Source organism: Pyrus communis, chromosome 5 (assembly GCF_963583255.1).
Source record: "Pyrus communis chromosome 5, drPyrComm1.1, whole genome shotgun sequence".
Taxonomy (NCBI): Eukaryota; Viridiplantae; Streptophyta; class Magnoliopsida; order Rosales; family Rosaceae; genus Pyrus; species Pyrus communis.
Genome location: NC_084807.1, coordinates 25363802 through 25378144, shown reverse-complemented (window position 1 = coordinate 25378144; position 14343 = coordinate 25363802). Strand labels below are relative to the sequence as shown.

The following is a 14343-nucleotide window of genomic DNA, read 5'->3' as shown; positions in this document are numbered from 1 at the left end:
CACATGTTTTCTTTGAGTATCACAGGTGAGAGAGTGGGGGAAAAGGGAAAAGTTACTGACTGAACATTATTTAAAAAGATGGGAAAGTAAATAGAGATAAAAGCACCTGACCAAGATTACTTGTCGGGTGAAAAAAGTAGAGGAAATGAAGTAAAATTATTAGAGGAGGACAATGGGAGAGCTGTGATCAACCCCGTGGACAAGAGAAGGCACTTGACGTAGGCCCCTTCTTCATATGCATGGTCATTGGTACTAGCTGGAGTACACCTACTCGTAACTAGTAACCCATGAAATACAGAAAAGGCTTTTTTGCTTTTACAACAAGCGAACTGATTCATCAAATGCTTATGAGGGGTGCATATATGCGATGGCTTATGTTGCCAGATTGTGAATCTAAACATATATTTCTTAACTTATGTTACTAGACTGTGAATCTAAACATATATACATTCATAACTTGTGTTGCTAAACTACACATTTCAGTAAGAGAACTACACATTACTTCTTGCGAGAGAAAACCAAATGCTAACCATCAGTCAACTTAAGCATGTAACAGATGGGAAAGAATGATGATGATGATACTATTAACTCTTCTCTAACTGATATATAAGCATATGAAACTAATTAGTAGTAACTAAGTTTTGGCACCTAACTTAGTTTAGTGCTCCTAAACCTTAACTGAGAGATGGAGAAAAGTGGAGAGAATGGAAAGGAGGAGCTCCCTTCAGTCCAAGCGCAGAGCAAGAGGGATGTAAAATATCTCCCGCTTCATTCACACAATCACAGTAGCAAATTGTCTGTTGTTTACACTCCTTTAATCTCTACTGAGTGCTTGAGTGAATGAGTCGGCAGTTACTTCAACAACCCTTTCAATTTCTATCCATGAGTGGACTGAAGAAAGCTCTCTCTCCCCATTTCTTCAATATTCACCATATAATTTTTATACCTAGCGTATATAGCATTGTAAATTTGTATCCATAAATCAAGTAAACCCCACCATGCAACTGCAGTAGTACTGGTAGTACTGTGCACCACTTTCACACCACTCCAAATCAATGAAAGCAACTTCAACATCTGCAAATCATAGACAATGACATATTGAATTCTTAGTCCAGAAAAAAGATTCCGAATTCATTTATTCAATTTTTCAAATACAAGAAAGTGCTTTTTCATTATATTGAGAGCTTTTTCCATTAAGAAAATGCCCAAAAATTAGCTTAATTAAGAGTAACCCTATTCCTTTCCATGGATTCTTTAAGGAAAAAAGAAGGGAAGATCTAAATAGGTAAAGATATATCTATTTACATATTCACTAAATCAATGGCTATATATCACTACCCAAAAGATTTTCCAATTCATTGAGTAGCTAGGAATCATCAAACACTTACAAGTTGATTAAACTTATGTTTGGTCTCAGATTCTCATAAATCCAAGAAGTCGAAAATAAATTAAAATGTCTATTTCAGAAATCTAGAGCAGTACTGAAGACCCCAAGTTTCATTATGAACATATAATTTACAGTTGGAAAATCAATTCGTTAAGTTAGTTTAAAAAGGAGCGCATATATTACAGTTGAAAAAAAAAACAATAAAATTTGGTTCTTTAAGGAGGCTAAGGTAACAAGTGAATCTTTAGCAAACTGAAAAACAAAGACGCTCTAATATTCATACTATAGCTTAAAACGAAGAGGCTAATAGTCATATAAATTCAGAGACTTAAATCTTACAAATAAAACCCACTTTCTGCTTCAGATTAAATCAATTAAAACAAAAATTAAAGGACCAAATACAATACCAGACCAAAGGACTGCAGCTAGACGAGGGGTTAAATTAAACCCCCCAAAGGCACACAGTATGAAAAACTAACAATATATATATATATACAGAGAGAGAGAGAGAGAGAGAGAGAGAGAGAGAGAGAAGAAGAAGAAGAAGAAGTAGACATTGACTCACTAGTTATGAACCTTCCAAGCAGTAAGTAGTAGTATCTTCGTCTGCAGAATATAGGATCCACAAATAGTGTACAGAATAATGGAAGAGAACGAAACCCTAAAATCTTAGTAATTAGAGGCGTTCTTCAAAACCCTAATCCATATTTTCCTGGCAGGAGAAGAAGGAAAGGGAGTTGCAGGAGAGAGAGTTTTATATTTGTGATGCAAATAGAAAAGATGGGTCATTGTCCCCATGGCCATATGAAAGTCAGACGCAGGAAAGCGACTCAGGAGCTTAGCAAATCTAAACGCAGGCCAGAGAGAGGGGGGTTTCACTTTTCTGCTTTCAGGAGAATTTTCACTAGAAGATAATTATGAAGATAAACAAGAAAGGGTTTGTGAGAGATAATTAATTCAGGAGTTTCTCTCTCTCTCTCTCACAGACGCACACCCCAACACGCACATGTAAACAACACTTTAGCTGACCCAATGAAAGGAGAAGAATATATAGACATGGTCTTGAATTGGATTTGAGTTTGTACTGTAGCATTCTTGTGTATCGGAAGATTAAAATTTTAAATTATATTTACAAATTAAATAATGTATTACTAATAAAGAATACTTAAGTAATAATTTAATATTAATATTAACATTATTTTATTTACAAAATTTAGTTTAAAAAATTTAATCTCTAGCATTACCCATACTAATTTTACAAACAAAAAAACATCAACACTAAATGATTTCCATTAATAAATTTTTCTTGTTGATTTAATTTTAACATACTATTTTCGGTTGTATTGAAGGGGATTGAACAATGAGTCTATCCTGATCCAAATTCAAGATACTATTTCTTTTATTATATTTATTAAAAGGAATCCAACTACGAACCAACGTATGATGATTCTAATTTAATAGATTGAAAGAACGTTTCTCACAGTCCCACTGCAACTAACACTTAGATATTTTGATACACTTAATTACCATGATTAGTCGAGAAAAACAATAACATGCACTTGTATTTTACGTGACGACTGTCAACTTAAAGTTCCGTTTTATGGGATGACTTTTAACTTAAATTTAACTGTGTATGATAATAACGGATGCAGAGCAATTTGTTTGTTCACAGCGGTAGTTAGTGTGATATCCCACATCGCCCAGGGGAGTGATCCTTAAATGTATATTTCAATCCCTACCTAGTGCGAGGCCTTTTGGGAGCTCACTGGATTCGGGTTCCGTAGGAACTCCGAAGTTAAGCGAGAAGGGGGCTAGAGCAATCCCATGATGGGTGACCCACTGGGAAGTTGCTCGTGAGTTCCCAAAAACAAAACCGTGAGGGAATGGTAAGCCCAAAGCGGACAATATCGTGCTACGGTGGTGGAGCGGGCCCGGGAAGTGATCCGTCCTGGGCCGGGATGTGACAGTTAGTATGTTATATAATTAGTTGTTAGGAGCAGTGTTTAAAATATTAGTATCGGTGAAAATATTGATAGGTAAATTTGTAGAAATATCAATTGATATGTCAAATATCATCGATTGTCTTCGATAGAAATGATGGAAATTTGTTTGAAAATATGGAAATTTAAAATTATTTTTTAAGGAATGTCATATGAAGCCACAACACACGTGTGAATCAATAATTAATAATTAGATATTGTGTAAATAATAAGTATGTGACATGTAAGAGGAAAAACTTCCTTTTAATAACAAGTAATAAAATAAAGCATTTCACTAGAAAAAATAAATTATACATAACTTAATTGAAATTTTCGTCACAAAAGCAGCACAAGTTTTATTGAAGTAAACTAATTCCATAAAGAAAGAAATTTAAAAAAATAAATAATGCATAGGCTCATGGATATTTCCTGCAAACTTTTTGTAAATTGTCTACAAACCCTGGATATTTCCTTAAAATATCAAAAATATTGAGGAATTTTTGAACATTTCCGTGGAAATATCAAGCATATCCAGGATATTTCAAACACTAGTCAGGAGAGAGAAGAATAAATGAAGATTGAACCCTCATCAGAATGTATGGATAATTGATTTTTGTCACTGTGATTGTTATGTAGTGTAAAGCAATTTATTTGAGGAAAGATAATGAAATGCAGTGAAAAAAATGATAATACTAAAAAGACCAAATTTTAAATCAAATTTACAAATTAAAAAATATGTTACGATTAAAAAATAAACACTTTAATCAATATTTTCAATTACCAATGTTCACATCATCTAAATTATAAAATCTAATTTAAATTTTTGATAGGAAAAAAAATATTATTGAACGGGGACAACCGACAGCCCACGTTTATCTCTGAGGGTATACTGTGTGCACTCTCATCACAGTCCCACTCCCACTGCAGCTGCCACTTTGGGATTTCTTTTATAATTATCTGCGATCAATCAATGTATGGCTCAGTTTCTAAACAAGTAGACACCACAATGGCACTAGTAGTGGTAGTGGTATCCTTTCAGTCTTGGGGTTGGGGTTGGGGAAGGATCCTTTTGGGGGGTTAGGGTTGGTATGTACGCACAAGACACAACCAAAGTCATGCGTCATGTCCATGATGTCCTTTATATCATTTTTTAGTGAGACAGATTTTACTATCATCCTGTTTCGCATTATGTAATATGTAATTCTACTCTGCGACATGCTTAAACAATTTTCACCCCAGGCACTGTTCCTTTGGGAGGAAAGTTTTGGATAAAATGACAAATTTACGTGACAGTTGTGGCCGCCCTTGCCGAGTGCATTCCATCATCGAGTTCGGACCTAGCTTTAGCTCTAGATTCTGACTATGTTGGGTGTTAACGAGGGAATGCACGCATTCACGTGGTTCTCTACTGTTACACGTTAAAATCTTAAAAATAAATTTTTACACAATAATATAAGAAAAATTGATAAATAATTGTATACAATCAGACACTACGGCCTCGTTTGGCAGCTCGGACTGTACTGACTATTTCTGTCGGATATGATAAATAGCCACCGGATAGTACTGACTAAATTAGTCGGGCGTTTGGTGTAATATCAGACTAGTGATCGTATTATTTATACTGTGTTTGGTATTATACTAGATAGGAGGAATCAAACTTAAAAAAAAATAAAAAAATTAAAAGTGAAATCATTTTTTTGTTCCCTGATCTCTCCGCACCCCCCAAACACCCTCTCTCTCTCCCTTCTTCTTCCCCGACTGCAGAAGAATCCCAAATAATTGTTCCCCAGCTCTCTCCGCCACACCCCCCCAAACTCCCTCCCTTTCTCTCCCATATTCTTCTTCCCCGACTAAATAATCCGGGCGTTTTGGTTGGTTTTATTAAGCGGGTGTATACCGTGTTATCCTATCCAACCGGTTAAATTAATCCGGCGCTTATTTAGTAAGAGTGAACGCCAAACACCTGAGTCCGTATAACTAATCCTATCCGATCCTTTATCCGATCTGTCAAACAGGGCCCAAAAGTATTCATTTCGATCTGGGGAATAGCTTGCATGGCTTAAAAAACAAGGGATGCACCCAAAACAATTTAGAAATAGTACATGAACAATCGGCCATGAAAGGTAACATAACTTTCATACAAATGTTCCTAATTTGATGTGCTAATTTAGGGTCATGAGTGGCATAGAGTGCTTATGGAAACCAGACGGGCATCTGTGCATTTTTTTAGCTAGTCCTGTTTGCCATCATCATACTGTATACATATCTAAGCCTTTGAGAGACTGGATATTGCGATCTTTTACCACTACATACACTCATTGATCAATGGGATAGTGCGCAAGAATCAAATCAAATGCTAAGGGACAGGACCAGTCCTGCATTATCATAGCCACCACCAAAGACCAGATGGTCTCAATTTTCAATCTGGTTTTAGTGTCATGGCCAACTAGCAATCAAACCATAACGGGACTGTTAGAATCGCTACCATTAGATACACGTTGAAAATTTTGTAAGAAATATTGTGTTTCACATAAACGCACTTCTACGTTTTTTATGTCAAATGGTGTTATATATGAAAGTGTTTTTGGTTTCCTAATAACACTTTTAATCCTTTCAAAATTGTTTTTGGTAGAAGTGGTTAAAATTTCAACATGTTTACAGCAAAACACATGGAAATGTTGCACCTAGTTGGTGTTTCCCCACAAAATGCTTCTACAACCCATAAACTCTTTACATTTTCTGCCGCACGTAATCAGAAGCGTTCTTAATTAGTTGTCAGAAAGAACTTTTAACCCTTTCAAAAGTAACCTCAAACATATCTTTAACCATTAAATCTAAATAACTCTCAGTTAGGCCTTACAGGTTACATATACGAGTTACAACAAGGAAATAGATGCTTTGTTAGTAAACAAGCTGAGGAAAACCTAGCCTTAATTTGGTCCAGATATTCTTCGAAGGCTCTATTGCTGGTAAACATGAAGGGGAAATATGTAATAAACTGAGAGCAGTCAGAAACTTCCAGTGCCCAAGAAGCCAAAAAAATAACCAAATGATGCAAATTATAGGAGTCAACACCTCAGCCAATGATCCATGATACAAAAACAAATAAATGGTTTTGCCAAATTGTGGTCCCAAAAGGCAGAAGTTGAAGCTATTTGAGTAGCAGAAGGAAAATGAACAAGTAAAATATTGAATTATTAACCAAATGCGTGAATGCATGAGCTGTTTTTGTATTACTTTTTCAGCACTAAAAAGAAAGACATGAAGATTGCAGGGCTGACGATGGTACGACTTTGATTCCACAGCCATCGACTATGGGGAGCAGCAACAGCAAGCGAGGCTATGTCACTGGACCACAAACAGTTCTGATTCCTGCTTTTTCTTGTTAGACTCATGTCACTCATAAAATATACACCACCTTATAAAGTTTATTGACTTGGAATGCAAAAGCTAATGGACCACTTAGGTTTCTTATATATTGCATTTCATGGCATGCAGCAACGTCATGCATAGTAATGCTATTTCAGAAAAATACATGCATGGTAATGGTATGTTTAGATGAGGAATTTTCAAACAATGAGTTATTTGGACTCAAATAGTTATAAATGAGGCCTACAAATGATATTGGTCATTCAGATTCTTGGTGTCATCTATGCACTTCTTTCAATTTTCAACGATCAAATCGAATGAATTGAAAATGATCAAATAACAAAAATTAATAGAGTGTGCGAAAAGTAAAATGAGGTATACAGAACCACCCTTGCTAAAAACATGAGTATTCTAGTTAGTCTAATTTCTAACTCTCTCATGTTTGCTAACATATGAAAAAAAAAAAAAAAAAAAAAAAAAGCTAATTTTTGTTTTAAATTCGTAATCCAATGCATAAAAAATTAAGAATCAGATCAGCTGGGAGGGATGGATAGTTAATCTCATCCTCATTCCTTCTTTCGTGGATTCATGACTTCACACACTGTATGAAAGCATACGGCTATTTAGTACTACGGTCTGATGATATTCCTTGAGAGGTTTTAGATTTAATTCTTGGTAAGGGCGTAGTTGAACCATATTATTATAGCAAGCCTGTTATAAGACTTAGCTTACTCCTTAATGTAATAATATCGTTCATTAAAAATAATAAAAAAAGTGTGTAAACATACCAAAGGATTAGCAAATTAACTCTTATTTATGTCAGCTAAAGGTTATGTAGTGTATTTCAAATCCAACAATTTTTTCGTTTTTCTTTTTTATCAAGCATTTTTTTATTAATTTCTAACTAATTTGTACTTGATCTTTTGTTAATTGTGAATCTCGTCCAGAATAGGGCAAATTCCTCACCTGTTCATCACTTCATCTTTTGCATAAAAGCCCTAATCGATTTCTCTTTTAAGGATAGCAAAGCCAGTTATCGGAGTCGAGTGTGACCAAAATACCAAAATACAGGGTGGGTGAGGATTTGCGTCTGTGGTCAAACAAAGATGCGTGAAAAGATCTTGTAAATATTAGCGAAGAGAGTGAAAAGATGTATCTATACAAAGGAGATAACATATGAAAAGAGGACCCCAAAGTAATCAGAGGTCACCATTTTGTAGCTGAGAAATGGCATGGCAGCTTGATAATCATGTCATCTACTGTTTTTCATCATCCACTGGGATCATGGATGACCTCATGATTGCAGCATATTGACGTCATGTATCTCGTCTCATACCTTCCATCTGGTTACCTGGAGGCAACCTGATGACGATACAATGCTGTTGGACATACATTCATTTTTGCCTATATAACAAAACAAAACCGAGACACTCAAGAACGCTGCTCATATATCTAACGCTCCAGAAGGAGAACACTCGGAGTTCAGAACAACTGGAAAATTAAACTCGTTGATCCGTCTCCATATGTTCGCAAATCCGCAGGTTTTACTAGTGCCCTGCATAGAGGGCAAGTTCTTTCTCTCTCAAACCTGAAAAGGGTAAGTACTTGTCAGTTAGTCGAAAGAGTTAAGCGACGAACATAAACAAAGCACTACTACATTGTAAAATGGTTGAAAAATAAAAAAATAAAGCTGCAGCCGGTAGGGACCTAGTAGAATTCTAGTTCAATTACGCAGCAACAACGTCCAAAAAATGTGCCATGCAGTTGATCCAACTAGCAAATAGATGGGTCCCAAACTTGGCACAAAGCAAAATTGCCGGAGGCAGAATTTCGTCCAAAGGCCACGACGCTTTTAAAGAGACTTACATTATGGCATTTTAGATCGAATCCTTCGTATTTTAGAACTCATGGGGCTCATCATTAATCCTCATAAACATCATGCAAGGAGCATTACCAGGCAAACCATAAGAAACTCATATTCCAATGTCTTAACTATAATATCGTGACGATTCTAAAACTCAATGAGAAATATAAGGCAAATACGCTAACCATTCAGAGACACAATCCTCGCAGAAAATATGTTTACAGCGCAACAGAATTGGAGCATGCATCTTCTCCTGGCAAATGGCACAAAGGTCTCCTGCTGCATTTACCTGATTAAATATACGCGTGAGCTAGAATGCATAGGTACTTCAGCAGAAACACAATAACAGTATTCACCATGTAAAATTAAACATGCTTTGGTGCGCACAGAAGCAAGGGAGGTAGACGTGGACATATATTGATAACAAAGCTTTAAAGCTGCACCCAGAAGGATCTAAATCGATTTTATGGTTTTAACAGAAAGGAATCCTCTAAGCAATCTGAGGTATTTCTCCGCATCCTTGTGGCCTATGAAAAAAAAGCACTACCAGACTTGAAACCAAGGCAACTTGGAAGAAAACCATTAGGTGTCTCCTAGGGGATGAGGACAATTACATTTTGCACCCCTCATCCAAAACAACATACTCGTATTAACTGTGCAAACACAAAATTGATAAATACTTCATTACCCACAAAAATCAAGAATAAAACATCCACCTTTCAAAATGACAAATGTTAAGCTCAAATTGACCATTTAATAGACATGCTTATATGCGCATGCATAGAATATCATCATTGTTTGTTAGATGAACTCTTAACATGAAAAGAGACATCAAATTTCTGATTTGAGCAAGGAAGAAGCCTCAAAGTTGTTCCAGAAAACAAGTTCATCAACAAAACTTAAGGATAAGGAACACCAGGATGAGGTTATAATTTATATTTTCGAAAGATTAATGTAGCTAACTATCTTTTAATTTGGTGACAGGACAAGAAAACCCGAGAGTAGTAGGTTAAAGATTAACATTAAACAAGGATAAATTAAGGAAGGGTAGAGCCAGTTTTTACTTGGGTAATAGAGGATAATAACTCGAGGCAATAACAGAGAGAGAAAAAACTGATCTCTACAAGAAAAAAAAAAAAACTGATCTCAACCCTGTTGATCGAGCTTCCAGCATCCAAATAAATCAAATAATTCAGTTCGATGTCATACCTGTTCCAATGTTGCATGAGACCCATAATGGATATCCTTCCGTGACAATGCCCTTATGGAAGCCAAAAAGGATTGGACCTAAAAAGCAATAAAATAAAAATAAAACTAATGGATTCAATTCAAGCGTCACAACTTATACCATTATCTTCCAGTAAAACAGCTTACTATATATTTGACTTACCTTCTCAACAACAGATGTTAGCTTGAAAGTTAAATATAATCCCGTTGTAAGTGAGGAGAAGAGGCTCCCATTGTCTTTGTTCAGGAAGAATCTGTACCAAACGGGTGCTGGTAACAAGGCACGGTACAGCAGCAGTGTATACTCAATGACAGTTAACATTTGACCCTTCAAAATGAGATAACAGCGTTCAGAGAGATCTTCCAAATTATGAGATATGGAGATGATATGCTTATGGAAATTTATAGTGCTCGGATCATATACCTGCCGACGATAGTTATGGCCTCTGCCATTCTTGTAGTATATAAGCAACAAACACTTGAAAGCCATCGCTGCCTGTCTCACCAGGGTATCTGAAAGCAACAGAAATTAGCTAAACTCTCCCACAATTTCAAAGGAAGATAAGTATCCACTATAATTGCAGTGGCATAGCAAATAAACAGGCAACATTAAAAGGACAGAGGACAGAAGCATGAATTGTATATAGCACCAGAAAAAGAGACTGCTCAACCCTACATTAACAGATAGGCGCTAAGTTGACAAATAGAGAGACAATATGCTTAACAGAGCCTGAACCAGTCGGACAGACTTGAAAAATAAATTGAGGATTCAAACGCAAAACTTAAAACCTATTGTCATTCTATCCCCAACATCCACCACATCCTTTTCCGATGGTTGCAACAGATCAGCAGTCTTCTCTATATCTAATGTATTAGTAAAACAATTGTATTCATAAAACAATAATAATAGCAAAAAAGACTGTCTCCTTACCATTTACCAAAATGATGAATATGGCATGCCAGAAAGGTGGTATGGTTTTTGGAGGAAGCATTGCCAATGGGTATAGAAGATCATCACTTCGATACCACCAGTAAACAACAACTACATGAAGCATAAAAGCACCAGCAATACTTACAAGAACAGAGATTTTCCTATCTCCCTGCAAAAACCAATAATTGTTTGAGATATTTGATTTGGCATTTGAGCAGATTTTAGAGTAGAAGAATGAACAAAATAATCTCATGGAATTAACGACCGTATTAAATCACCTTTAGAGAAGTCTGCTTCTTAACAACATCATTTGACCTATACATGACAGCTGATACCCATATAGTGACAAAGAAACCTGCAAGTTCTCAACCCAAAAACAAATGAATACAGCACTGCAGTGAAAAAAATTTGCAAGATAAGTACGTCAAAACCAATTAGGTGAAAAAGTGATCGCCAGTCATCCACATATACATTGCCATAGAAGGTTTAATCATTCTATTTATGAGAAAGGATATTTTTTTAAGCACCGGAAAAGCTTAATATTCAGACTGAAGTATTGTTAGGACTGAAAAGTAATAAGTATGTGCCTGGTGAAAGAAAACTCGTTCTCAAGTTTGAAGTGTTCGTGTGCGATGTTACAGCCGCTCACATTGGTATCTCTATGATAGTTGATGATAAGAACAAGGCACTGAATTTTCTAAAGCTAGCATTTCTATTTTGTGCCACCGACTATTAGAAACAGCTTCTGCATCTTTAACATCAACCGTTAACATTAGCAAAGAACATGGATGAGACTCAACTCCAAATGGGCCAAGAAAATCCTAGCTCCATCCAAATTGAAAAACAAAGAAATACTAGAGAAGTAAAGCACAGGCCCTCTAAAGTAACATAAACAGAACCAAAAAGACTAGTGCCCCGCAACAGCTCCACACTTACAAAGCAAAGGCTGAATTTTTGGGTACCCATTAGGTTAATTCAAACTTAAAACTAAAGCCAAAATCCAAGCAAAATTATAGCTGGTTGCAAATTAAGAACAATTATAATAACCCACAATCTGCACTTAGAATTTGAAGTAAGCAAATGGTGAAAGTTAGTACCTTGCAAATGCTGACGAATGAACACAACGAGTAAGAGCAACGAAAACGGAAGAATCTGCTCAATCCACCTAGCTATCTGCTGAATATCATATCTCTGGTAAGCAGAATCCCTAGAACTATCCTCCGCGCCATTCCCAGTATCCCCAGCGTGTGTGGGAGACGACGAAGCCACCAAGGGGACTCTCTCGTCCGACCCAACCCCATTGACTGTACCCGCCAGATCATCCAACGATTGAACCCTACCCGGCGACCCATCATTCTCCTCCCCTTGAACCGGCACCGTCGCACCCCCGTTCCCGCGGTCCTCTTGCTCGCCGGCGCCGATAATCCGAATCGAAACCTCCCCGGTGTTGCTCGACCCGGAGGTGCAGGCCGTAGGGGAGTGGGGCTGAGAATCGGCAACGACTACAGCGTTGACCACCGGAGCGTCGGAATCGCGGCGGGAAGAGCTGGGAGAGAGTATTCCGGAGTAATCCAACACGAATGAGAGCGGCGACTGGAAGAACCGGAGGGCGGGGAACTGCATAGACCCGAACGACGACGTATTGCTGCCAACCCCAGTGGCTCCCCCAGTGGCGGGACTACTATTTCCGGAAGATGCCTCCATGAAAACCAAAAACCCTAATTTTTTTTTTTTCTTTGGGGTTTCAGAAAGAACCGACCTTTTGTAGGGTTTTGTGCCGACGAAACAACGACGGATTCAGAGACGGCGGACCATTGAAAAAGAAAAAGTAAAAAAACGACAGACCACACTGAAGAAAACGGAGCCGCCCTATTTACTGAGGTAGCTGGAACCGAAAATTCCAAGCTTGAACCACAAATTGGGGATCAAAGCTTCCGTTTTCTTGTTCGAGTAAGATGAACGATAAGCTACGCGTCGTCGGCTTCCTCTGGCCCCCTTTCTTTTTCTTTCTTTTCTCTTGATTTTATTTATTTATTTATTCATCGTCTTTGCATTGGCCATTGTCATTGCCTGTCAGCTGGAACGTGTTGACTCAGTTACACCTTTGGGGTGGTACCAATCCGGTCGAACGGTCGAACTGATTTCTATTTTTTTTTTTTTTTTTTTAAGTATAACGATATATTTTATACTAAGGAAAGAGGCAGTTCGGTTAAATTACAGAATTGGCAACTTAATTTGGTATCGAATTTTCTATTTACGAGATTCGAACTTAAGATCTCTCACTTTTTAATTAATAGATTTCATAGGATTTGAAGAATTTTAAGGATTTGATAGGATTTGTATAGGATTTTTAAATATTTGCATGGGCTTTGTTTATAGATTTTGATGGATTTTCAAAGACATTCTCTAATTTACCTAATTAATTTTTTTGAATTATCTATACAAGAATTTTAATCCTAACCGAGTAGCCGTTCAAAATAATCTAACGGCTCATATCGTGCTACATCCCATTTCTTCATTCAATGACTTATGTCTTCCACAACTTGTGTACTTCCCACAGCCATGGACTACTTCTATTGATTTCTAATCACAAAGACCAAAGTAAAAAGTTATGCTAATCTGAGGGACCATTTTAGCTAAAAAAAAACATTTACTTTTTTATGCACTTTTTCTTGAATGTCGGGAGTTCGAGAATCCAAGAAAAAGATGAATATGAAGTTCTTGAATGCCTGAAGTTAGTGGGATGCTTGTTTGATAGAAAGAATCTTCATCAAATTCATTAGAATCCACTAAAATCCATAACTTAATGAAATCCTACAAAATATTTAAGTTTTTTAATACACATGAAATTTGCATGGACTTTAAAATGCCAATTAAAATCCTAATAGACTACACATGAATTTGAATAGATTTTAAAATGTCATTAAAATCCTCATTGACTACCCTATAATTTTAGGGTCTTTTAAAATAATTCAAAATGCTAATTTGACTACCACCTCTAAGCTTAACAGCATCTCGAAAGGAGAAGTGAAAATGTCCACATCAGCAATAATAGTAAAAAAAGACAGCTTCAATGTTTTCCAACTGAAATGTCAATTTCTACGCGTCATGGGCTTCCTCTTTCCCCTTTCTTTTTTTTTTTCCCTCTTGCTTTTATTTTATCTATTTATTTATTTATCGTCTTTGCATTGGCCATTTTTATTGGCTATTAGCAGTAACGTGTTGACTTTGGTACAACTTTAGAGTGGTACCAGTATGGTCGAACTTACCGAACCAATTAGTTTAAAAATGATTGATCGGTTCATCAGATTGGTTGGTTTGGTTTGGTTTGATTTGATTTTGATAAGATGTGGAGTAAGTATGGAACCAAACCGAACCAATATCAGAAAGTGCATTTTGAACCAATATCAGAAAAGTGAATTTTGAAGTTTGCTTGCTTGTTAAATTTTAGGATGGTTTGCTAAATGAAGGGTATAGTCAACTTAGGATTTTTGAGGTTTTAAAAGACTTTAAATTAATAGATTTCATAGGGTTTGAAGAATTTTAAGGATTTGTATATGGATTTTCAAGGATTTGTATGGACTTT

General features: G+C 36.4%; 1 protein-coding gene across 1 annotated transcript; it reads right to left on the bottom strand.

The window, feature by feature from the left end:
• Nucleotides 1-7842: 7842 nt before the first annotated feature.
• On the bottom strand, nucleotides 7843-12800 carry LOC137733629 (uncharacterized). The gene is made up of 8 exons (XM_068472766.1): nucleotides 11855-12800; nucleotides 11036-11112; nucleotides 10758-10926; nucleotides 10251-10339; nucleotides 9990-10154; nucleotides 9809-9886; nucleotides 8785-8888; nucleotides 7843-8323 (listed from the first exon to the last, which is right to left on the bottom strand). The coding sequence occupies exons 1-8, from the start codon at nucleotides 12459-12461 to the stop codon at nucleotides 8218-8220; spliced, it is 1395 nt and encodes a 464-aa protein (XP_068328867.1). The 5' UTR covers nucleotides 12462-12800; the 3' UTR covers nucleotides 7843-8217.
• Between the last annotated feature and the right edge of the window lie 1543 nt (nucleotides 12801-14343).